Source organism: Artibeus jamaicensis, unplaced genomic scaffold (assembly GCF_021234435.1).
Source record: "Artibeus jamaicensis isolate MK-2021 breed Jamaican fruit bat unplaced genomic scaffold, CSHL_Jam_final contig_867, whole genome shotgun sequence".
NCBI lineage: Eukaryota > Metazoa > Chordata > Mammalia > Chiroptera > Phyllostomidae > Artibeus > Artibeus jamaicensis.
The window spans coordinates 1,953,584-1,981,294 of NW_026521995.1; the positions used below are offsets into that span (position 1 = coordinate 1,953,584).

The 27,711-nt window shown below is 36.1% G+C and overlaps 1 protein-coding gene across 2 annotated transcripts in view; it reads left to right on the forward strand.

The window, feature by feature from the left end:
- PLXDC2 (plexin domain containing 2) overlaps window positions 1-27,711 on the forward strand; it is a 416,215-nt gene that overhangs the window by 310,816 nt on the left and 77,688 nt on the right. For both annotated transcript variants that reach the window (XM_037147415.2, XM_053654762.1), the window contains 3 exons: window positions 1,137-1,236; window positions 14,027-14,122; window positions 14,332-14,413. In XM_037147415.2, the coding sequence (XP_037003310.2) occupies window positions 1,137-1,236; window positions 14,027-14,122; window positions 14,332-14,413 (278 nt within the window). The remainder of the gene's footprint in view (window positions 1-1,136; window positions 1,237-14,026; window positions 14,123-14,331; window positions 14,414-27,711) is intronic.

Here is a 27,711-nt window from a genome sequence, read left to right on the forward strand (position 1 = left end):
AGAGAGGACAAATTTAGTGCATAAAGGGAAAATGTCTTCTTCCATTTGTGCATTTCAAGGTCATTTCAGAAAATTCCAAAACATTTAAATTTCCTCTTAATTGGTCAATTTCGACGAAATAGCCCTTTTCAATTTTATGATGTCATGGCTAAAATAAGCCCTTATTATGTGTTCTCTCCAGTTTATTTTTCCCATCTTATGGCTATGCCATTTGTGAAGGTTTATACAGCAATGTCTGATCTAATATTTTCTGTAATGAATTACCCACAGATGGCCCACAACCTGTTTATTCTGCTTAAAGATTTTTTGGTGCATCTATTCTTTCCTTTTTGTTTCTTGTTCTTTTATTTGTTGAAGATGGTTTTATTCCATTTTTATTTCTATAAAAATGATAATAAAGTTAGTAATCATTGTTATTCAGACCCTTTTAATTTGTCTCATTTGTAACTGCTGTATTATGATTAGTATATTTGCAATATATCCTAATTTTATAAACTGAAAATATTAGTTACCAATGAGTTTTAAATTATGGAAGTGTGACTTTGAGATGACCCATCCTAATTCATGTTTTCCATGAGTTTCAACCAAAATGGTGACGTTTCACATCTATTAACAATTGACAAGAGCAATAATACATTGTTGTAGCAATAATATTATTGATACATTGTCATGAGCAATAGTATTATTAAATATATCTTTAGCGATGCACTTATTTGTCTTTCTCTAGGTTTTATATCTATAAGGCCGCTGTAAATAAGTTTTTTTAATGAAAATAATTATATAATTAAGTTGTTCATGAAGACAGTGCAAGAAGAATCTGCGTTCCTCGAGTGATAGGCAGCACTAACTGCATTTATGGTGCACCTGTAGGTGTGGTAGGTTTCCATTACCCAGTGTCAGTTGCATGCACTGAGAATCTATTGCTTTCATCATCAAGTAGGTGACTGTAGGACCGGAAACTCTTGTCACTTGAGCCCATCAGTTAGCACTAACTAGATGTGATTTTAGTTACCATATGTCTTTCTTCCTTAATATTCACTGCTGTTTCTCTAGTTCTTCATCTCCATTGCCTGATTTTATTTCTTAAACAAGATGAAATTAAAATCTAACACAGCAATCTGCTTTTTCTTTTGTAGATTCCTGTCCTGGTCACACAGATAAGTTCAACCAACCACCCAGTGAAGGTGGGGCTGTCGGATGCATTTGTCGTGGTCCACAGGATCCAACAAATCCCCAGTATGTACAGGAAGGGAAATCACAGGGTCTGAGCTTGCTGGGGGAGGGAATGTGAAGGGATGGATCTGGGCTGATGTTAATTCTTTGAACAACCAAATCACTTAGATAAGTGCTGCTTGTTAATTATATTGTTTGGTTTATAACTTTTACTCAGGTTTGCTTTCTCTCTCTCTCTCTCTCTCTCTCTTACTCTTGAACTAATACCACTAATTTAGGTAAAGTGAAATTAAATAGTCAGGCAAGAGTGTATATTTTGGGTTCATTGGGATGGTTAGCTTGGTTGTGCAGATATATTTCTTTTATTAAGAAGAAGAAGCCCTGGCTGGCATAGCTCAGTGGATTGAGCGCGGGCCTGCGAACCAGATGATCACGGTTTGATTCCCAGTCAGGGCACATGCCTGGGTTGCAGGCCAGTTCCTGGCAGGGGACTCACAAGAGGCAACCACACATTGATGTTTCTCTCCTTCTCTCCTTCCCTTCCTCTCTAAAGATAAATTAATAAAATCTTTTAAAAAAAAGAAGAAGAAGAACTTAAAAGAGACAGATTATTTCACTAATAGGTGTATGATGTTTTCATTTGTTTAGTTTAAATACATTTATAGCAAATGAGCAGCTTCGTACCTTTTTGTGTTTAGCATATTTATATGAGACTGCTTGAGAGTCTAAAGAAAGGTGAAAGGAAAAGTATAAGTTGAGGTAAAAAAAATTTTGGGTGGAATTATACCTATCAGAGAAGATACGTATTTTCTTGTTTTAATATTCTTTTTGCCTATGTAGTCTAGGTTGTATTTTATAGAATAAAAACATGTGCTACTTTGGGTAGCTGTTCATCATATTAGAAGTTCAAAATATAAGTGCTGTTTGCAGTAGTCCGACCATGTAAATAGCTCTTAAAAAGCAGAAAGCTTCTGCTTTTTAAACCTCCTCTATTTCAAGGACAGTCCTAAGGGATGCTTGGGTGTGTTCATACCACACACATTTGTTCATTTGTGCGCCAGATGTGCTAACATAAAGCAAGAAGTGATGATAAAACACACCTCAATATTAGGTCATTTCTTTCCCTTTTGTTCAAAGTTCTTTTTCTCCTTCTAGTTTATGATATGCTAGACTTAAATTATTACATGCATATATGCTGTCTGGTCTTGAATTGAGCTGATTCTCTTTTATTGTGCCACCTGTCAAGTATAGAAAGTAGATGGAGTGGAAATTAGAATTTTCAGGGCAGTGGATTAGCTGGCAACACAGGGTTTGCTTACAACCACAATGCAGAAGAACATCAGAGGTGGCAGTTCTGCTGGGGAACAACATTTCTCCATGTTTGCCCAGAACTGGTGGGAGGCAATATTCAAGGGAACTGTCAAATGAAGACAGTCTTCCAGGAACAGAGCTGTGCTGTGACCAAGCCAGGGTGTGTAAGCACATGTAGGCAACACGTACACATTCGGACAGAACTTGGGAGTGAGCTGAGTCCTGGGAAAGACGACAATGGCTCCTGTTGGAAGAAGGTTGTTCTCACGTTCTTTCCTTCAAAGACTCTATTTTTTAAATATATTTTATTAACTATGCCATTACAGTTCCGTTTCCCCCCTTCATTCCCCTCTACCCTGCACACACCCCCACCATTTCCCCCCTTTAGTTTATGAACACGTGTCTCAAGTCCTTTAGGTTCTATATTTCCCATGCTATTTTTGCCCTCCCCCCTATCTGTTTTCTACCTACCATCTATGCTACTTATTTTCTGTACCTTCTCCCCCCTTCTCCTCCCACTCCCCTGTTGCTAACCCTCCATGTGATCTTCATTTCTATGGTTCTGCTCCTGATCTAGCTGTCCTCTTAATTTGCTTTTGTTTTAGGTGTGGTTGTTAATAACTATGAGTTTGCTGTCCTTTCACTGTTCGTATTTTTTATCTTCTTTTTCTTAGATAAGTCCCTTTAACATTTCATATAATAAGGGCTTGGTGATGATGAACTCCTTGAATTTGATCTTATCTGAGAAGCACTTTATCTGCCCTTCCATTCTAAATGAAACCTTTGCTGGATAGAGCAATCTTGGATGTAGATCTTTGGATTTCATGACTTGGAATACTTCTTTCCAGCCCCTTCTTGCCTGTAAGGTCTCTTTTGAGAAATCCACTGATAGTCTGATGGGAACTCCTTTGTAGGTGACTGTCCCCTTATCTCTTGATGCTTCTAGGATTCTCTCCTTAAGATTTTAATCTTGGCTAATGTAATGATGATGTGCCTTGGTGTGTTCCTTCTTGGGTCCAACTTCTTTGGGACTCTCTGAGCTTCCTGGATTTCCTGGAAGTCTATTTCCTTTGCCAGATTGGGGAAGTTCTCCTTTATTATTTGTTCAAATAAGTTTTCCACTCATGGCTGTTTCTCTTCCCCTTCTGGTACCCCTATAATTTGGATGTTGGAACGTTTAAAGATGTCCTGAAGGTTCCTAAGCCTCTCCTCATGTTTTTGAATTCTTGTTTCTTCATCCTTCTTTGTTTGGTCATTTTTTCCCTCCTTCTGGTCCACTCCTTTGATTTGAGTCCCAGTTTCCTTTCCATTACTGTTGGTTTCCTGTGTATTTCCCTTCATTTCAATTAGTTTAGCTTTTATATGTTCCTCTAATTTGTGACTAAAATCAACCAGTTGTGTGAGCATCCCTATCACCAGTGTTTTGAACTGCGCATCTGAAAGGTTAGCTATCTCTTGGTCGCTTAGATTTATTGGCTCTGGGGCTCTGAGTTGTTCTTGAGCCATGTTTTGATCTGTTCACACCTGTTACATATGAGGAGCGGAGCCTTAGTTGTTCACCAGGGCAGGGCCACCCAGGACGCTGGTTTGTGAGGCTGTCTGTTGGGGGGAGGGCGTCAGAGAGGGACAATGGCGGTTCCCTCTGCCGTTTCTCACCCCTGGGGCCTGCTTGGTCCATCTTATCACCGCTAGCTCCTTCACCAGTTTATCTGTGTGAGAATGTGTGACCACGGTCCGGTCCATCCTCAGTGAGTCCACCGCCTTGTGCCCTCAGTGGGTCCGCCCACTTCTCCACGCCTGGGATTTTCCCATGGCTGCTGGAGCACCTGGGTCGAGAGCCAGGGTGGGTCCGGTGGATCTTTCCTGCCCAACCCCACTATGCCGCTGGATCTGCCCCTCTTACCGGTTTGGCTGAAAGGTTCATTGTTGTCAAACTTCCGTGTAGTTCAATTTTCTGTGGTTTGGCTGCGTTTTTGTTGCTAAAACTTTGTTGTTTTTAAACTTGGTTGTGTGAGAAGGTGCAGTGCTTCCACCTGTGCCTCCATCTTGGCGGATGTCTCCTTCAGAGACTTTAAATCGAGCATGATTGAGTCAGTTATTGCACAGGTAAAGGGGAAACACCAATTTCAGTTTGTTTGTGGTGTCTTTTCATCCCAGAATGAATTTTATTCACAGCTTCCTGAGAAGGCATCTTAGTCCACATGGATATTCTTATATGTTAGTGTTTAGAGAAAAAGATGGTCCAAAGTAGAAAAGAAATTTTTTTACAATTGTAACACTTCAGTATTTATAATTTTAATATTTTAATATTCAAGTTCGTGAGAACTTAGACATGATAAAACTGTACTTAAATAAATTATTAAATTGTCCCCAACTGCAATTTTGCATCTATAATAGGTAACCATTATATTCTAGAGAAAAAATATTCTTCCCAAATATTCATTTTATTGAATAAATTGACAAAACTCAGGAATCTTTAGAACAGATTATGTCTAAAGTTTGGGACTCAGCATTCATCCAAAAAAATTGCTCAAGCTTTTAGTTCAAAGAAAAGCCCCTCTCGGACGAGCTGGTGCTGGAGCAACAATCACATTCATGATTTTCTTTACTTCACTGAGAAAATCAGCCAGAAGTGAAGGGAATTTCTGAGTTGCTAACCCACTCATACCTGCCGTTAGATGGGATCCCATTTCATCACACACAGAGACAAATAGATATGTTCTACTTAAAAATCTTTTGGGGAACAGAAAATTTTTAATCTCCTTAGAAGTCTTTTCCCACATGCATAGAGCTTAGCCGTGTCTGCTGCAGAAGCGGCCATGTGAGAGGAGAGCAGTCTTGCACCGCAGTCTTTGCTCACAATAAACGCATCATGCTTGTTTATGCCAGAGATTAGGCTGACCCCAGGCTAACACAATACAATTACGCAAGTGGTGTTTCTCCTGAGAAAATAAGATGATTCCTAGAGATCTGCGTGTTTCTTACGTGTGCAGTCAGAATTTAGATATATAAGTTCTTTTCAAAACTCAGTTCCCTTATTTAACAGCTTCATTGTTAGGAGTTATCCTCATAGGAAATCTAAATCCCTCATCTCTGTTACCCCTTTTTCCTCTCCTGAGTGGATTTAGGGAAAACTGATTGTTATCCTAAGTAGTAGGCAGTTTCATTTTTTCTGTGCTCCGCAGTGCATTACACAGAACCCAATTCTTATAAGATAAATTTTCTGTTCCTTTACTCATTTTTGTTACATGGGGTATGGAACCTATATCCTAGCCTTCATCTAGCCGTGGCCACATGGGAACAGGAGCTATAATCTTGAGAATAATTTTTCCCAGTGGGACCACAGTTGCTATACCATTTTAATCAGATTTGGTAAAGGTTTGGTAAAGCATTCAAAAAGCTCTAAGGCAAATTTAATGTATTTTTTACAAAGATTTCTCCCCATACTTTCATCATAATATCAACAAGAACTAAGAGAAACTTGCTTTTTGATTATCAAAAGCTTCCAGATACTAAATGGTTTTGATATAACTTTCAAGCATAATTTATTAGATTGGCTTCATCTTTCCAAAATGACCAGGTGGTCTCATAGTTTAAAATATCAAAGGGAATTCAGGCATGGTTAGTAAATTAGTAAGTAGTTCTGAGGTTACAAGGGAAATTCCTTTGCTCCTTCAAAAAAAATGAGAAAAGTCTATGGTGAAATTAACCCTTCTATTTAAAAAATAAAATAAAAGATGAATTTTAATGAAAAGAGTCCAGAACACATAAGGGACATTGTAGTGTGGATACTGGTCATGAGACCTTAGGCATTCTATTTAATTTCTGTAACTTTCTTCAGGTATAAAATGAAATTTGTATATAGCAATACCTGGCACAAAGTAAGCACTGTTAGTACTTATGCCTGCTATTAATTCACCACCGTAAACATCATTACTTTAAAAATGCAGAGATGCTAAGATGGCCACACCCAGGCCAAGGGCTCCCTGAGCAGGTCCACAGGGGATTTCCAGTAGAAACATCTCAGCACCCTGTCTCTGAAACTCATCCTTTGACTGTGACATCGTTAGTTTTTTAACATCTTGGTGTCTGCCTGTGTGTATGCATCTTAGCATTACTGTTTGTGTTTTAGAAACTTTAGAGATAGAAAGAACCAGAGATCAGCTGATTCAGTCTCCACATGTACAAACATGAAAGACAGGTGTGCCTTCAATGACTGGGGTCATTCATGACAGAAATACAAATTTAAAAACGTAGCTGTGAATTTAGTCATAATGCATGTTCATTCAGAGGAATTTGTAAAATAACAGAAAACACAAAGGATACAATTTAAATTGCTTATACATCTATTATTGCAAAAAGTTAAGTCATGTTTCTGTATGTCTGCAGCAGTCTTTTGTTTATAGTGTACATACACATTAAGAAAATCAGAATTATGCTATAAATATTTTTGCTGCCTGTTTTCCCATTATATATAAAGTACATTTTTCTACATTGCTAAGTTCATGTCTAAAATGCAGCCATTAATAGCTGCAACAAAGTCTTTTGTTTCATAATTTGTGTAACCTGTCTCAGCATCGATTTGCCTTGTAGCTTGCTTTTTGTATTAATTGTCAGTAAAACAGTGCTGAACATCCTAGTTTTGAAATTTTCATGCATACCTGAATGAGTACATAGCCACTGAATGTCAATGTGTTTTTTATATACTTTGACAAATTGCTTTCTCTGAAGGCTGTACTAATTTACTCCCCCACCAGCATTATATTATATCCCATTTCCCCAAATCCTATCAGGCTACTATAATCTTTTACACTTTGTAAATTTGATAAGCAGAATAGGATATTTTATTGTTCCTCCAATAGTCTTTTGGTTACCAGAAAGTTTTAACATTGTTATATATTCATAGGCCATGTGTGGTTTCCATAATTTCTTGTTAAACAGCACCGTTAAATAACTCTTTCTCAGCCTTGGCTCGTGCCCCTTCACACCCTTCTCCACCATGTGCGGTGTGCAGAGGTCTTCCTGGATAAACAGTACGGGTCTCGCCAGTACCACTCCTCCCTGTTTGTTTCCCTCTCCTCTAATTTAATGTTTTGAATTTCGATCTTAATCTCTCAGGGACTGACCTTCACCATCAGGCTTCACCTTTTCTCCACCCTCTCAGCTTAATGAGCGTAGCATTTTCAGCAAGAAACCCACATCATCCACTCACGCCTTTGTGGGTTTTTTATTTGGAAACCTTGGGCTGTGCCATTTCAGTAACGCGAAATTTACTTGTGCACACACAGGCAGAATTCTTATACTAGAAACCAGCCTGGAAAGCTGCTGACCGAACCTGAAATGGCCCTACAGTTATGATACCATTTTTCTGAATCCCGTAGGTGGCTCCACTGTATTCTTCAAACCAGCAGTGCGTCATCTGGATCTTTCTTCAATGCCCAACCTTCTCATCAGCATCTACTATTTTACTTTTTTTTGATGTGCATTTGCTTTCTTGATTGTTATTCACACTCAATAGAAGCATTAGTGTTTTAACTAACAATTAATTTGGAAAACAAATATATTTAAAAATATTTAGGGATTCAGTGAACTTTTGAGTAACATTGGGTATAGTTTGCCATATATGGTCTCTCTATAAGGTTACAAACCAAGCAGCTATTTTTCAAAGAATTTGACTGAAGTTATGTTTACAGACTGGAAAAAAAATTCAACAAACAAAAACATAGTTTTGCTTTTTACTCTGTAAAATGTCATCAGCTCTAATTCTCAAATAATAATAATAATGATAATAATAATAATACCATAGTCCCATACTGTTCAATAGAACTTTCTGCACTGACGAAATCACCTGCATCTGAACTGTCTCACTAACTCTGTTGGCTACTATGTTCCTGAACTGTGGCTAGTGAAACAGGGGAGTTGAATTTTTAATTTTATTTAATTAATTAATATTAATTTAAAGAGATAGATATGACTGATATTTATTTTCGACAGGGTATCAATAAACCATATACACATACTTAAATAAAATATTAAATTTCAAATATAATACTTATATAAACATACTTTTGACTTAGCCTTTTCAAAGGCCATAGAATTTTAGATATGATGAAATAATACATTTTTAAATAGAAGCATTCCATTACAACTGATTTTTCTCCACAGTAAGACACACCTACTATAATTATTTAGCAACTATAATTTTTAAAACATGCGAATGTAGTACAGAAGAAATAAAACATCTTGGAAAAACTTGAAGATTTTTTCTTTCATAATATTTCACATAACCCCGTTAATGTTCTTTCAAAGGAACTGAGCTGCACTTATGATTTTGTAAGTTAGTAGGGCCTTTTCATTCATTTGAGGGCAGATCAGTCTACAAACACTCCAGTGAATTGTCACCTTACCTTCTCTCTTCTCAAAATGAAAAACATCTCAAAATTATTTTTTACTGGAGACAAAATTGTTTTTCATTACAATGCAGCTTCTTTAGGTGTTTTTGTTCTCAAGTGTGTGCACCAGCTTACTCAAAGCTCAACAAAAAGAAAAAATAGACATCATGGAATTTTGTCCATCAAATAGTCTCTTGTGAAACTCTTCCAAGATAGAGAGTATCATATAAAGTGTTATTTTATTGCCTTAATAGATACATTTCTAATATATCCTATTTGATTGACCCTAGCTTGATTTAAAGAAAAATTTGAGAATTTTCTGGATATTGGAAATTGCTGATTAGTTCATTTTAATGTATTTAATTTTTTTCTTTTTTTGAATTTCTATGAACAAAAAAAAATTCCTTCAAGATCTTATGGTTAAGTTGTTTCTGTTATTTCTATTTATTCATTAATTGGCTTTTTAGTCTATAGCAATCTTAGTTAAAGTAAAACCAATTTAGACACATGTTCCTCAATTTATTTAATAATATTTGAATTATTTTATTTTCATATAAAATCCTTAAATTCACAGAAAGGACTTCAATAATTCCTAAAAACAGTACATTTCCACATTAATTTGTTTAATAAATCTTTGTTATGTACCTATTTGGCTAGGATTTATTGGCCTAGAGAAGAGAAATCCAGTTTAGTATTCTTTTATTTTATTCAAAATAGAGAATCAAACACTCATCTTTGCAAAACTATTCTCTGTGGTAGCCTCACAATAGAGGGCATAGAAAAGTAGCCAAACAGTTCTCAAAAATAATTCTCTTGAATTTTTCAATCAAGTTATATCTTCCATTTCTGTTTTAAATTATGATCCCAAATATTAGAGTTTTCCCTTTTCTCTTTCACATTTGCCTTCTAATTTATTTCTTCTTTTTTCCTATTACATAATGATTATTTCCATTTTAACTTATACTTCCCTACAACAAAAAGAATATTTCCATTTTTAAGTCATACTAGTTGTCTACACTTATAAACATGTCCAGGTATTAATTTTTCCAGTTGCATTTTGCTACAGGAAATTTAGTTTCTTAAAAATTTAGGGTTATTTCCTCATGCATGTGCCAAGCTTCTGAGTGATTTAACACAAAACACTTTTTAAAAACTTGATATTGAAATAAATAAATTTTATTGCATTTCATTTAATTGTAAGAAAATCTCAATCTTCTTTTCTCTTAGAAAAAGAATTAATGACATTGCAAATGTACATGACAAATCTTCCCCTAAGTCTCAAGAGTACAGACATGTGTCCCCTGCGTAGAAGCTCCCTGCTCCGAGGCAGAACCCTTGAGCCATTTGGAGCCACGATGGGAGCCAGGCCTGTGGTGCATGGGTCACACCAACCCTCTCAGACAGTCCATTGACCAAGATTGCTGTCCTGACTCTTCATGGGCCACGTGATTACTGAAGGGGTTCAAGAAATGCATCTCATTTAAGTCATTAGTAAATATATGCAGAAGGAGGACAAAAGTGAGGATTGTTTTTAAAGTTTCTGATTTTTTTTTATGCATGCTCAAGTAAGTTCTGAAATCTGGCTACTAGGGTTGTGCAGTGACCTGAAACTATGCAAACAATGAGGGAGTGATGAGAGGAAAAGTCTAAGATATTCAGATTAGCACTTCATAGTCACCTACATTTTATGTTGCCTTTTCCGATGTTGAATTACCTTGCTGTTTAATAGAGTTAGAACTATAGAGAAAGTTTTAAAAAGTTGGAGGCCAAAACCATCTTCTGTCTGTAGATACTTTATTTAGCAGTGACAATTAGCTAATTTTGTTAATGTATCACAATTTTGTGTAGAAAGCCTGTAACTGCTCTAACAGTGCACTTCTTTTCACAAAAGTCTGTTTTTTTCCTGAGTCTTTGAGCTGGGGATGAAATCATAATTGTGTAATATATGCTATTAACATTGAAGAGTGTTCAGTAAATGGTCCTGTGTAGTAGGCTCAGTTGGAACAAAAAAGAAAAATAAGAAATAATCCTTTGGGCCAGTCATTAAGCATTGGCATCACATAAATAAGGAAATGTTAGCAAATCATTTTCATGACAATACAATCTATTAAAATATTTATATAAATAGAAAAATTGGCCAATTTAGGAAATTACTCATACATTTTTATGTGAATGTTAGCATTCAAGACAGGCTATGTATGACCCATGGACATGAACTAAGGTGGGGGAATGATGGTAGGAGTGGGTACAGGGTAGAAGGGTATAAAGGGGGGAAAAATGGGAAAACTGTAATAGCATAATCCATAAAATATATTTTTTAAAAGGCAGGCTAATGAACTAGATCATGGCTACTCAGACCACAGGATACTGAATAAACTGTTTATTTTGGAGAGAGTGTGTATTGATTAGAGAGGGTTGCTGGTGTTCCCGTACGATCGATCACTCTGATTCTCCTGCAGATACTGCTCAGAGTTCCTAAAAAAATGCAGTTCCATAGTTATGTTTTGAATCACGTCACCTGAAGATTCTGATTATTGAACTTTATCCTCTGTTAGTCTGCCCAGAGGTTTATTTTTTTTTCAATTTTGATAGCTCTGAATGGGCAGTATTGTTGATCTTGGTTTGATAAAGTTGTAAGAAGACAATTGGAGTTGTATCACCACTAGTATGACTCAGTGCTTGGTACAACTTTTTTTTCTGACTTTCTAAACAAGACACGTGGGCTAAAAACATTTCTGGAATCAAATGAAAACATCTACTATTGGCAGGAGCTACCAGTAAATGGATGACTAATTACTTGTCATGGATAGGGGTATCTTTAAAATGCAGCAGGATTGGCCATTTGGAAGCTGTCATTAATTGGCAAGTCATCAAGTAAAACTTATTCTCATTAATTTTGGCTTTGTTCATCTCCTCCCCACAGTTGGAGGTATCTGGGCAAGTGGTAGAAGTAGCATAGCAAAATAAAGCACTTTTTCCCTGTTCCCCACATGCATAACCAATACTTACCTCCCAGGGGCTCCATAGTCATTATGTTAGCAGTTTGAGCTTTTTAAAGTAAAATATGAAATGAAAAGAAAACTAGCATTTTAAGCATCTACTAATATCATAGATACTGTATGAACTTTAGTATGAAGATTCGAAACCTCCATCTCAGTGGCAAAGCCATGTCATTTATTTATTTCTGAGACTTAAATTGTTTAGCCCAATATTTGGCAAAGCAGTATATATAGGAACAGGTCAAGTTTAGAAAAAGGCAGAAACTGAGTAATCTTTTTATGTGCCTTACAAGTTAAAAAAAAAAAAAAAAAGAAGGCATGATTCCTGTGCCTCTTGAAACCTTACTAAAAACCATAAAGTCAGCATTTTCTCTAATGTTTGATAAATTTTATACTTTGAGAAGTATATATGCATCTTTTAGTTACACCGAAAAGGAATTAATTGGGTTAGGGTTCTAAGCACTGTTTTCCAATCTGGTATATTTAGTGAGTGGCTTTAGAATCACTCCTAGCCCCCAAGAATTCATTTTGGGCCACACCCTCTTCCTCCCTCTTCTGGAGTAGAAGTTCATGGTGAATAAACAGAAATGGGGAGAGGGATATGAGAGGGGAAGAGTGGAGGTGTGTGCAGGTTGTAAGTAGGTGTTTGACCTTCCTCTGGATGTGCAAATATCTGCATTTCCTAAACTATTTTACTGAAAGGCAGCTCCGTATCTTCTGAGTCACCATACTATTTTTGCTTTATGTCCTAAAAGAGATCTTGTTGGGTCTATTAATTTTAATCAAAATTGAACTTTCTCTAAGATAAGTTGGGAGACAGATTCCTAGAAGCCTGATTTCAGGACTTGAGTGTGGTTTCAGTGAGTTTAGATCTACAGAATTTAGACCATATTACATGCAGCATAGGACCAGTGTGACCTATGGTTGTCATATGCGAGACAAGACAAAATTGTATCTGACATTTATTGAGCACTTGCGATATGAAAGGATTATTTTAATAAATTCTTATTTCATTTTAATTCTCGAAACAACTCAGTGATATAGGTGCTATTATCACTATTTTCTACAGGGAGAAACTGAGGCACAGAGAAGCTTGTGGGGCCCCAGGTCACACAGTTATCAAGTAGAAACACTGGTATTTGAACCAGACACACTGTTTAACAGCATGTACTATTAACCACTATGACATACTACTTCCTAAGTTGGGATATGGTAATATTTTTAAAGTAATTTATAGCTTCCTAAATAATTCCTGACAGGTATGACAGTACTCAGGAAATGCATTTCTGCATTCCAAAAGCTAAATAAAATGCTGGTAACATTCCCTTTCCACTGTAATTTACCCAACTCAGGCAGGCTTGCTAGTGTAAGGCTCAGGTCTTTTATTAAAGGGCAATTTTAAATATATTTTATCAACAATCTTATTTGCTTATATTTGTCTGAGTTTTAATTATTAGAATTCTTGTCAAATCTCCATCTCGCCTATTCTTCATCTTGCTAAATATGCTGATCAATTATCCATTATAAATTATAAATTACTGCATGCAATATAACTGCTAATTATTAAGCTTTCTTAGGTATAATACTATGTATTTAATAAATAGCAATATTGATTTTGTAATGTTTTAAGTTCTATTTTTACTTTTATTAAAGACATTTACTCTAAATCTTTAAGCCAGTCAGACTCTTATTTTGGCAAAAGTCAACTTAATTTAGGCTGTGAAAATTTTTTAATTGCTACCTGTTCCTAAAGGATATACTTGTGATTTAGTTTCAGACAAATGGTGTCATCTTTCCTCCTTGACTTCATATGTCAAAAATAATCTATTGAGGAAATGTCTTAAGTAAACTCTGGGTGACAATGCTTGGAGCCCTGCTAGCAACGTGAGATATCTGAGACCCTCATCATCACTTTCAGCTTCATTAATAAAAAGACTCCTGGGTACATGGGCCCATGACTTTCAGGGTTTTTTTTATTTGTTTGTTAGTTTTTCACTAATCCATCTCATCAGAAGAATTGCTATTTTAAATCTTTATTTTAAAACTGCACCAGGTGAAAGTGTTTAATTTTACATGCATTATTAGAACACTTGTTTTATAGGTAAGGAAATGTAGAGAGTTGATTTTTTTGTTCCATTATTATTTTTACAGATGTTCGAAGAAGAACAATTTATGAGTACCATCGAGTAGAGTTACAAATGTCAAAAATTACCAACATTTCAGCTGTGGAGATGACCCCATTACCTAGTAAGTTAACACGTGAACACACCTAGGTGGAAAAAAATTATTCACACATTTAATGATCTGATCTCTTTACCAATAATTATAGCATGGTGCTTAGCATACACAGGCATGTAGGGGTGGGTGACTTGTTTTGAATGCACAGTCATTGTTGGGTTGTTTTCCTCCATGTTCCCAATTAGTCTTGATGACTCTCCCTCTCTCTCATTTCCTAGCCTGTCTCCAGTTTAATGGTTGTGGTCCCTGTGTATCCTCTCAGATTGGCTTCAACTGCAGTTGGTGTAGTAAACTTCAAAGGTAAACAAGAATACAAAAAATGTGAATTTTAAAAAGACTTGCCACTTCTACTCGTCCACTGAATTTTAAATGCGTCAGGTGTGTTATGTATACATTAACAATTATACATGTGTAAAAAAAAATGTCATGACCAAAATGAGAAAGAAAATGCTCACAAGTAGGAATTTTAATATTTTTTAGTCTGGTTGCTCAAAATTACCAAGGAATCCTCAGTGTCAGTAAGATCATTCTCTTACACACATTTATAACCTCTGTGGGGCTTAAGACAGATGATGATTACAACTGATGAGTCTTTGAATTGATGCTTCTGGTCCATATTCTATGGAGAGCATGCCATGAGATATCTTTAGGATAACAAGGATAATTTATTCTTAATCACTTGAACATTTTTTGAAAATCTCCTAAATACCTCAGAGGTTCCTGGCCAAGATGAGACATGCAGTCTGAGGCTGAGGAATAGAGTGACACTGACTGGCCCTTACAACAGAACATGTGGCTTCGGTCTGTGTTGTGACTACTCTGAAACTTACGCTACCGCACTTGTCAAAGAGAGTTACTGATTTTCAGGAGTGGTAAAGAGGGTTCTTCAGTTCCTCGTGCTCTGAATGACCATGTGTTAGAAATACAGAGTGCAGACCTTTCATTGTGCTTTGGTATTTACTTAACCATTTGTGCATCAGTTATGTCCCAAGCACTGGGAGAGCAGCAGTGAATAATATACACAGATATGTTGCCTGCCCCCGATGGAGCTCACAATCTGAGGCTAAGTCCACCTCTCACCCTCAGAGTCTGCGGTAAATCTGCTTCTTCCTCCAAATGGGGAATCACATCTTCAAGCTCTAGTCAGTGCATGTAGAAGAAGAGCTTTCTGTTGTAAGCAGTCTGTGTCTTATCGCCTTGTCGCAGCTCTTGCTGTAATGACAGAGGCATGTCGGGGAATATTTTAAAAGTTATTGAAGTGTACAGAGTAGAATGCCAATTCCCTGATAACAAGCTTTAGGAAATCTGTTTAACTTGCTAACTTGGGGGCAAGCACAGCATTATTCTGGATAGAACAGTATTATGTATTATAAGTTATGTTTTGTTTTCAGTTTCACATGTTGTTCTAATAAATTTCCTTTGGGCAATGAATTTCAAATAATGAAAAGCAAGCAGGCAATTAGCATTCTTACAAGTAGATTTTAACTAGCTATATCTCCAGAGTAGGAAGAACTGCTATAAAGTCAAGGGTGTGTGGTTATTTATATTTATATTTTGCTGACATCTCACAAAAATTACATGCGTGTTACAAATTATTCAAAATCTGTTAGAAAATGAGCAGTCAATCTAAAGAGGTTGTGTTTTAGTACATATATTTAAGGAATACTGAGCTCAGGCATGCAAAATGCCCAAAGAATGAAGTAGAAGGCTCTGGTTTAGGGTATAAATCTAAATCAAGTTCCAATTTAGTAATCGGCTTTTCTGGGAAGTCTCCCTAAACCACAAGTCTGTGCGTGATGTCCCCCACTGTGCTTCCCTGGCATCTTACGTCATGAGCAGTTAGCTCATTTGTCTGTCTCCTTGGCGGGCTCTGGGTTTGTTGAGGGCGATTCACCCTTTTATCTATAGCACCTATGGATGTACCTAGTGCTGCAGAAAACAGATGAATGAATGAGTAACTGAGTGAATGCGTAAATGAATGATTAGGTTCCAAATAAAGAAATCATGATTAGATTTGTCTGGGACCGGAGGGTTTCCCGGGACCAGGGACTTGCAATGCTGAACCCAGGAAAACCAGGGCAAGGTTGCCACCCAGCCAGAACACTATTAGAGCAATTCTCGACTGAAATAATGTTGGGGTAATTAAAGGTTTGAGACATTAGTCTAGAAACCTACCAACCATTTCATCATGCTTTTTGAAATTCTATTGGTGGAAATGCATGCTTAAAGTTTTAAAGAGGCAGTTTTAGTAATAAAAAGACATCCACAAATTGGAAACTGCCTTATACTGTTAATACTTTCTTTGTATTGAGAGGTTTCTCTGCCAGCCATTGTGCCATGGAATTTTCAAATATATTTAACTTGTGCAACATTTTGACAGTGGAGGAAACTAAAGCTGAGTTACTTGTGCAGGGTCCCATTGCTCCTCAGCTTTAAGCTTGGAACTGAAGCTTTACCCCTGTGATGTCCCTGCCTGAGGTCTTGACACCCCAGCTGTCATCTTCACACCTGCCAGGCTCCATTTCAGGTGCAAGTTAATCTCTGTCACTGCCTACAAAATAGTAGCATAGTAAAATCAATATTTTATAGTTGATGTTGCAAGAAAGTGATACAGTTTTTACAGGCATAAATAAGATTGCAGAAAAGTCAAGCAAAGCATAAGATTATTGTATGTTATTGAAATCGTAGTCTTTTTAAGATTAATAGAAAAAAGAAAGGCAGTGATACATATAAATGAGGAAGGAATTCATCAAAGAACACCACTAAAAAGTGTGAGTTTTCTTCCTGTTACCATTTGATGTTTTGTTGAATATCAAATCCTAGTTTAAAATCTTGGATTCGTTTTTAATTCTTCAGCAACCCAGTTATATACATATCAAAACCTGCCTAATTAATTGGTTTTACTGTGGCTCATTACACTTTTGTTCAACTTAATTTCCCCACTGCATTTTAGTAATTTTACCTTAGACCTGTGAGCTTCAAAACTTTGCTTTTGCTACCTAGAAGCATTTCCCTAGACCTTAGAGCTTTCGTTAACAAATTCAATAAAAACAAGAAAAGTCTCATTCTTAGCAGCACAAAAGACGCCTCACAGATTTTTCTTCCACCCGTCTTATGTCTCCATTGTTCTCATGTCCCAGAGTGATAATCTGTTAGTAAGTGATTATTGAAACTATCAAGGTCAGCTGGCACTAAAAAAGATAAGTTGAATGGTTTATTTCCTTTAATTCTCATTTTTAAGGAGCAAAAACTGAGGTAGAATTAGAGTATAGATGTTTGATTGGATCCTTGCGTTCATTTTTTTATTGTTAGTATATAATCAGAAGTGGAATTGGTATATCACATGGCAATTCTATGTTTAATTTTTCTGAGGAACCAGCATACTGGTTGCCATGGGGCTGCAGCGTTGTACACTCCCATCGGCAGTGCACAAAGGTTTGTCAACCTGTCATTTCCATTACATTTCCCTGAGCAACCATGGCACCGACTGTTACTTTCCAGTGCATGAATTGGACTTTTTTTTTGCTGTAACAAAAAGAGGAAGTACCACATGTAATGTATTTTTAAAATTTTAGAAATGTATAACTCAGAAATGCTGACTAATAATTCATTAATGGTGTGAAATGTATCATAAACTTAAATTAATTAAGAATGGAAGCCCTTTTTATGTAGTCATAGGTAGTTTTCAAAAACAGAATGTGCACATATTATTGTATGCTAGTTTAACTTACGGAAACAAAACTACCTAAGTTTTGAAGGAGAGGGAGATTGAGAGAGCAGATATAAGCAGTGCTTCTGATCCCAACGTTCCCCAACCAGTAATCTTATACTCCTGAAAACAGCACCAGCGAGGCTTGAATATACTTTCCTCCTATGGTCTTGTTCCTGTGGACCCTTTACAGTGACACATTTGCAGCACTGTCTTTAAACACTTTAGTGTTTAAAGATACAGTGGGCATTTTTCATATGACATGGCCCTAAAAGAAGCCAACAACTTCATCTAGGGTCAACCCCAAACCCCACAGTCCATTTTCACATTGGAGGAAGAACTAATTTTATCAAAAGACAGAGTGTCAAGCTCCTAAGGGGACTGTACCAAGGGAATTCCAGCATATTTTGACACAGTATGGCTTCTGCCATTCACCAACTCCACTGTTATCCTTTGAGGGCCATGGAAAGCAGTCTGTTGGTCTGATTCAACTGTAAGTCTTAATATAGTCTCAAGATTCTAAGACTGAAAGGGGAGGATCAGAAACCTACAATTGTTTAATGACAGGTCATATGCTCTTGGAACATATGACCAAGGCTGGAATTTTAAAAATTAAGGTAAATCAGTAGCTAGACTCAGTATAATTGCACTTGTTTAAATGTACCTTTTATATCCTGCACAGAGCTTTGAAGCTACCTGTACACTACACATTTATCAGATTCTTTCATACAAGGAAACCCATTAGAAGCCACTTAGGAAATCTGGGAGCCGTCATTCAAAATTAATTGTAACCTTAGGCTTATTTTAATGGATTGGGCTAAAAAAAGTTCTGCTTGGGAAAGTACCTAATTTCAGGTGGTCAGTTAGAACTTAACAATGCTTTAAAAATTTTAGATAAACTGTTATTGATCTATGTTTCAAGTTGAAATCAACTCCATCTACTTATCAGAATTATTAATAACATTTAATAGCCAAAAATATTACCATTTTAGTATATAAATTAAATATCAAATTTAAGTGAAAAATATGAAGCTACTTATAACTCTTAACAAAATCTATTTTTGTGTCTTTGATGAACTATTAGATCCAACAAAAGTATTTAATGGAAGGAAAGTAAATTGGAATGCCTTATTGTCAAGCTGCCTGGTCATGACAGGAAGAGCATTGCTGTCATTTCTGATTGAAGGCATCAAAGAAACATTGTTTCAGTCACATACACTCAGCATAGGTCTTCAAACCATAGGTCTGAAACTATTGACCACACTAGCCCAAGTCTAAACAAAATTAGATTCTTTCTCTTATTAAGTGTATTTGGCTTTCTGCATCAAGGAGTACTAGCCAAGGAAGGTTCAGGAGGAGCCCAGAACTAAGGACACATTCTTGTGTTACTCAGAAGCAGCCAGCAGGTCCAAACCCTATAGTAGGGAGGAGGCCATGTTTTGTTGTCTGAGGTGGAACAGGCTGGATGTCTGAGGACCTAGTAGTGCAGCCAGCAATTAACTGATGAATCTTCCACAAACCAGTGAAAGCTCTTTGACTCTATATTCTTGAATTGTGAAATACATGTCACCTAAATATATTCGATCTTTTATCTTCTTGAAATCCACGTGGCCCCAGATTTTGTAGTTCTCAAATATCAGTTAAGAATTACCACAGGAGCTTGATAAAATACAGAATCTTTGCAGCTCACCAAGATTCAAAGTGGACCTCACCAGGAAGTCCAAAGTGGAACCCAGGCATTTAACTTTTTAATAAAACCTCTTCAGGGGGCTCTGTGATCATGAGAAGAACACAGTGGAAATAAATGCTAATCTTGCGTGTATGGGCTTAGAGTCCTGTAAGCGTGCAATAGGTGTGCCAAAGTGGTGTGGAAACACTTATTCCATTAATTTGGAATAGAGAAATGTTATAGGAGAAAATCTAAAGAAAAAGTGTTTGTTGTGAATATCTATCTGAAGTTAATGAAGTAGGTCTTAAAAGAAAGTAAGACATTTTTGTACATATAATCAATAAATCAGAAAATTTTAGAACATTGTTTACTAGTTAAAAATCATTTGAACATCTTTGATTTCTGAATTTTCATTAAATAACTGGTACCAAAGTGGGAATTCACTCTTCTAAAGGAACTAGGTTGCTTGTAGAAATACCACACAAGCAGAATGACTGGTTTTGACATGCCATGCTTGTAATTAATGAATCGAAATTGAAATTTTAAGTGTAAGACCATTTATAATTTTTTCAAATTTAAGTAATCTGATCATTTTTATTAATTAGCTTATCCTGAAATGTAGCAAAGCAAATGGTCTTTTAAGAATATAAAATTAAAGTCCTTTTCTCCTTTTGAGTATTCCAAGCCTAGCTTTAACAAAAGTGTAGTGATAATTACTTTTATGTGAATGAATTATAACAGCACAATGAAATGTGATATTATTTTATCCATTACATGAAAGCATTTTGAAGTACATTTCAACACAGAGAATACTTTTGATAAGATATTAGTAACAAAAGCTCACCTCTGGGGAACTGCAGTGAATTGGAAATTGACACCAGAAAGAGAATATTACCATTTCCTCATATTTCTTTTCGTAGAGTTTGAATTTTCACCACATGCCCACATAACCTACACTTTATCAATAAATGGATATTTCTAAGAGAAAGAAAGATACATGATAAAATGTGTTAGGAAAATCTAAGTACTCTTTCAGAAATTCTGTGTTAACTGAGGAGCAGAAAATGATCAATGTGGAAAGTATAGGTGACTTTTCTTTGTTCAGGAAAGATGGCATTTGACTTACTTGCTTTTTGGATATGAAATACACATGATTCTTTTTTTTAAATATGCTATTGAACTGTGTATTTTCATCTGTCTGCTTGCTTGTCTGTCTGTCTGGTTGACTATCTATCTATCTATCTCTCTATTTTACATTTTGGTTTCTTTCTTTTTGGCCATTGGCCATGTGCAGATCTGTAAGGATGGCTGTGAATTCAGAATAGAAACCAGCTTTCCTTTTCCAAACCCGGAGGCCGCAGGTGCTTGAGCCAATTCCCCTGATACCCAAGTTCCACCTGAAATGTCAAAGTGCTGTTTTAAGTTGTCTCATTTTCCAGCCAGGGATTGCTGTGTTTGCCTTCATCCTGATCACCATTTGGCAAATTAGTAGTAAAATCTGTAGAATTATCTAGGATTGCATCCTTTTATAGCTGCAATTTCACGATTATCCAAGTGATTGGAAAGTTTTACTTCTGTATTAACCAGCTTTAGTAGCCACATTTTTTATATTTACAGTTTAGAAAACCAAACTTTCAACAATGCAATCTAAAAACATATAGAATATATAAAATAAAGCATTTTAGTGCTATATTACATACACCATTCCTTTAGTTTGTTTGCACTAATAGTGGGTTCCCTTGGAAATAATTAAAAGTTAGTTGCCCAAGAATGAAATTGAATTTGTTCAATTTAAAAACATAGATGCTAAATTATTGTGGAAAAATATGATCCTTAACGGACAAGGAATTAAAATTTAAAAACAAAAAAAGTTCACAATTAGGTTCTGTAAAAAACTTATGAGTATTAAGTATAGGAAGAATCTTTGATTAACAGTATCATATTGAAAAGACTGGTGTTATGGTAAAAGAGAACATTTAGTAAAAGTAGTTTAGGGTTTAATCATTTGTTTTGCTGGGAATCTAATGTCAAAATACAACAAGACATTCAAAATACAATATGTTCATACTCAAGCAAGCTTTTTTAATACAAGGGAGGACCTGACAAAACCAGAATTCATTGATAAAAACTTATGCATTAATCTTTCATGTTTAAACTTCAGTCACCTTCAAAGTACTCTCCATTTGATACAATACACCTATCAAGACTTTATTCCACTGCTCAAAACAGTTTTTGAGTGTGTCAATTTTGGTGCCTTCTAGTACTTATGCTATTTTTTTTGTTTCCCCTCTTTCATATCAGTAAAGCTTTTCTCTTTGAGGACTTTCTTCATCTGGAGAACCAAAAAAAAAGTTGCTTGGAGTGAGATGAGATGAAGAGGGAGGGTGGGGCACGAGGGTCATGCTGGTTTTGGTCAAACACCGCTGATCACTCAGGGTAGTGTGGGCAGGTGTGTAAATCACCCATCATGAAATGGGCAAGCGTGTTGAGTCTTCAAGAAAATTTCACTGAAGCTGAGTGGAGCCTCTCACAACAGTGCCAGCCAGTACACTGATACAGGTGGGTTCCCAGTATAATCAATCACCTAGCAAGGGGAAGAAAGCCTGAACTACAAGGAACCTGCCCCCCAAAGGTAATTCTGGGTGCTTTGATGCCCCATCTCATATGTAAGAAAATAAAAATGCCATTGGGATAGTTTCCGATCTTTTGCTTTCTGCTAAAAATCTATCTGTAAAAAAAGTTAGATAAGTATTTCATATTTCTTGATATGAACATACTACTGAAGATTTTATTAAATTTTCTAAGTGTTAAATAGTTTCTTTTATGACAAGTCCCAAGTCAGGGCTAGAGTCTTACCCTTTAAAAAGGCCTACCCAGAATTTTGAAAGAAATTTTATGGTAGGAATTGTCATTCATGAATAAATTCTGGAAATCCAGTGATTTAGCAATGCACATAATAATCTTGTTATTTTTTTTTAGTTCTAAGAACCCCTAACTGTCTTTTTATATAACTTTTGAGCCATCTTACCAAGATGGAGTATGTTATTAGGCAAAAACAGAGAAGGTATTTGGGATAAAAATGAGATTTATTGTTCGAACAAAGATTAGCATTCAAATTTTTTTTGGAATATTGTAAAAGGAATTGGCAGAATCTGGATTAGTGGGACTCATTTATTTCTCCTTCTTAGAGAACCATTTTTTCTTTCACCTGAGCTGTTGAATTTTTCCTTCAATGATCTTTCATAGTCAAGGGGGAGCTATTCTCTCCGTGAACATGACCTTGGCCGCAATAATTTCTAATGATAGGCTTTCCTAATAATACAGGTTTTTATATCCCTAAAATAATGTCTTTTGACCACCAGAAAAGGCCTCTACATTGATCTGTGCCCTGATCAGAATTAATCTCTCCCTCCCCTGCACTCAGCTAGTACACAGGTATATTTTACACTTGCCCAGATTTCCTGCTGCCACTCAATTGCATGAGCTTTAAAAGAAAGGACAGGGGAGTTATTTTAAGGCTAAAAATGCCTTGCATGTGGAGATAATTTAAAAATTATAACAGCTACCTTTTTTCTCTATTTACTGTGCACTCAGCCTTGCCTGAAATCCTTTACTCCCACTGAAGTCTCTTAATTCTATTATCTCATTCAGTCCTTGCAATCACATTAAGAGGTGTTAGGATCCCTGTTTTATAGATTAAGTAAATGAGAATTAGGAAGATTGAGAAGCTTAGCCAAGGTCATGAAACTTAGCCAAAATTTAAAATAAAAAATATTTGAATTATAGATGGCTGGAGAGATGAAAAAAAAAGAAGACAAATGCTTGGGTTGACAATTCTCATTAGGTTTCTATGCCTGGTCTTAGTGTATATAGCTTAACAAGTATGTTCGCACATGCTGGACGAGTGACCCACTGGGGAAGGGAAGGAGGCCCCTCCCTTGCCTACTAAAAGGATTTTATTGCCTTATTTACATTAACGTCTGTTCAAAACTTATTTGAATTGTTTGTTGCTGCACGTGTGTGTGTATTGCCTTCAGCAATAACTGAGGATGTAGTCATGCAAAGTGCAGGATTGGCAAGATGGGGTCTTTGTGAAAAAATGAAAATGATGAATTGGAGAATAAGATAAGAATAGCATATAGACAGGATTCTCGTGGGGCAAAAACTTAAATGACATACAGCAAAAATGGTGTACAGAGTTGTATTTTGTACAGGGCCTGGATCAATCACTTTGTGTTGTTTCTACTCATATATCAGAAGATGGATCATAAACAGACATCTGAGTGTATCACCCTCAGACCCATGCACTCAGTTTGTGAGAAGTGAGACCAATTCTTGAGGAACAGGCATAAAATACGTCCAAATACACTCAAATTTTACCGTGCATACGTAGCCTAGATTGTCTAAAAGAACAAAGTGAACAAGAATACATACATGGTAGGTGACAAACACACAAGAAAACTTGACTGAAAATGTTTACTAAAGTTAAGCAAAAAAATTGTGGATAGAAATATCTTTGAACTGTGAGAATCATATTTAATGCCATGACCAGGTTTCATGACCCCTAAATGCCATGACCAGGTTTCTCAAGACAGTCCCAGTGTCCCATTTCCTTCTCTTATAATTTTTTTAAATTTTATTAAATTTGTTGCCGTGACATTAGTTAACAGGATCAGATAGGTTTTAAGTGTACATTTCTATGGTACATGAGCTTTACCATGTGACCCAGCAAGCTCTCTTCTAGGTATCTACCTGAAAACTCAAAAACATTTATTCACAAAGATTTATGTACCCCAATGTCCCATTTCTTTCCTTTCAAAAGTGTACTTGCTTGCCTGTGAGTGATGTGGTCAGCCTCCCTAGCAGCATTCTGCGACACCCAGCTGTTATCTAAGTTTTAACTGCACTGTGTATCCAGAACTGAAGGCAGTGCCAGAAATGCTGGATCAGCTCAGTTATTCTCCACGGTAGACGGAGCTCCTGCCACAGACTCCATGTGGCCCAGAACCTGAAATACTGACTCTCTGCCTGATGTAGCAGAAGTTTTCCAGATAAGTGGAAAGCATATAACAAATATATTGATTAGTAAAAAAAAGTAAAATATGGATTTACAATAATGCTTTTGGGAGAAAATATTGACCATTTTTGAGAGGTTTCATGAAGTGAACAGTGACACTGGAACAAACTAGAAAACACCTAAGGAAAACAGGAGATAATACATGAGGGATCAGGTCCTACTGATAAAATAATGTTTGAAAATGAATAATTTAAAAATGTGAGTATGTCAAATGGATGGGTCTTGTGGCCTGAAAGAAAGAATACATGAAAATTCAGGTCTACTTATCCATTCCACATAGGCTTATATCACTTTTTCTGTAAATATATTCTTCTATCTGGGTTAAAGGAATGTGCTCTGAAATACTAAGTGAGTTTCATTAAAAGCAAATCTGAAGAGAAAATTACATACCCAAGAATGCTTCTGTTAACATGAGGTGACATTAACTATATTTTATGAAGCAGAAAATTGCTTCATACCCAAATTCTTACAATCTTTTTTTTTTGCTGCCTTTAAATAGACATAGGACATTTGTACACATGAGCTGCATAAAACTGTAATAGAATTAGCATTTAGTAATTTGATATTTTATATGCCTGACAAATCCGATATAGAATAAAGCGAGGAAATAAGGAAGCAGAACACTGTTTTATGTCCAAAATCATTCCTTAAGTGGAATGAATATACAAATACATGGTTAGTAATCTCTCTATAAGGACCTGAGCCTGGTGCAATGTTAGAAACAGACCCTTCCATGTGAGCTCACAGATTTATAGTGTAGAGAGAATAATAAGAATTTTAAAAGAAAATGGTGTTTTATATATACCAAACATGTTATTTTTAAATATCAATATTATAGCTTCACTTCAAGAGGCAAATTGAACTCATATATATATTTATATATACAATTATTTCAAAATTCGCATAACACACTTTTTAAGTACAGTAATAAGGAAATCATTTTTTGTAACATTGCAACCAACTCTAGCAGTCTAAGAAGTGTTTCTACAAAAATCAATTTGCTACTCTTTGGAATAATCACCCTTGAGACATTAAAAGATAAAATTGAATTTACCAGGAGCTGAAGATATGAATGAAACATTAGTTCTTTGATCAAAATACATTGATAAGATGGTATGACAAGTTTCAAGTTTGAATGATTAATTTAAACAAGTATGGACTACCCACATATCTATAAAGAGAGATTCTGCTTTAACCTGGATCTTAGAGAAGTTGAAATATCCCCCGAAAGCTAGAAGTATATTATTAAACAGTCATTAAGCAAATATTTTAAGAGACAGTGTTTGTTGGTCTTTGTAAGAGTCATTTAGGCGCCATTATCTGGCGTCATAATGCCTTAAATTGCATCTTCTAGGAACAAACAGGCAGGGAAAGTTGTCTGTCTTCTGGGAGTGCCCTGCCAATGTTATCCTGCTTCAACTGAGCTCATAGTACGAGTCTCAGAGATTTAGTTACATTGTAAAATGCAGTAATAACAGGCCTGAGGGAATTCATCAGGTGAGGTATATTAAATGATTTAATACAATGGTTTTCAAACCTTTTCTTCCTAAACTAGGAAACATTTTTTTTTATTTTATTAAATTTATTCATGTGACACAGATTAATCGGGTCATATAAGTTTCAAATGTTCATTTCTATGATCCATGATCTATATACTGCATCCTGGGCCCACCACACAAAGTCAAATCATTTTCCATCACCATGTGTTTGATCCCCCTATACTCTTACTAACCCCACCCCCACCGGTCTGGTAACCACCATACATTTTTTTCCCATTACCAGTTATCTTCTATATACCCTCTTCCACCTCCACCTCCCCTCCCCTGCCCCGCACTCACCGCACTTTGGTCACAAAGCAGATAGAATTAGGCCTCCTTCGGCACAGTCTGTGATGTGGGGTTCACGGCCACACCCTCCCACTTTCTCCACCCTCACTCCAGCAGTCACTTGAAGCCTCTGCAAAACTAAACCCTGAACTCTGGATGGAGCTTGAAGATCCGTGATTAATGCACATTTTCCAAGTTAAAATATACCAATCTTCTTAATCCACCCATTCTTTCTGCAGATCTTTTGCAAGGACCCAAATTCACTGTCATTGGAAACACTTTGTCTCCTCTGAAGTAGTAATAAGAGACAGAGACCTTTATTCATTTGGAACATCTCCTCAGTTACTCTTCCAGAAGGGATGGGGTCAAATAATGGTCTTTTATATTCCCTTAGAGTTCTTTCCTAAATGTTTATGGGTTGAAATAGGAATAAGAATATTTCATAATAGGGGTTCTCTGAGAAACTGGAAATGCCATCTATTTTTATTTCTCTGTAAATCTTAGTATTCCAAATAAAATTCTGAAACGTCTCATAGTAAAAAATAAATTAGGATAAAGACCTTTTTTTGATTAGACCGTCCATCTCATCAGAGGGATTTCTTGTTCCTGGCCAGAACAGAGGTACACTGATTCATACACTGTTCCTCCTGAGGGAGACAGACAGCTCTGGAAGCCCAGCACCATGAATCTGAGCACCGTGGAATAAAAATTTATTGGTAAAAGGGTGGCATTTTCCAGAAGCGCAGCTCACCTCAACCCCTCAGACTTTATGTTCCATTTTCTGAACCAACAACAAAGTAAAACCATTGTTCTTTTTTCCCCTTTATGCATTGAAAGGTACCATTTAACATAACATTTGGTATACAGTCAAGACATTTTAAGAAAGGGTGTCAAAAATTGAATTCCTGACATTTCCAGTAGTTTTATTTGTGACTGTTTGTTTTAATGGCCTACAGCCATGAGGAGATTTTCTTTTCCTTCTTTTTCTCTTTTTCTGGATGACTCAACTCTCACTTCTGTTCTACCAAAAAGTGAAGTTGAATGCTTGGCAAGGGATTTTCAGATTCTGAAAGAATTCATTTATCAAAAAAGAGGAGATTTTTTTTCTCTTCGTTGGAAAAAAAAGTGGAGAGAAGATTCTTTCCACTTTTGTGGTTGAAGAAGCTCGGTCAGAGCCCTGAGGATGTTATATAAGTTTTCAATTCTATATTTTCAAGTCAGGTTATAATGTCTTATTTTCAAAAAGCACTTTTCAACCTGTGCTACATGTTATGGATGATAAAAAATATAAAATAGCTTATATTTATTGAGCACTTA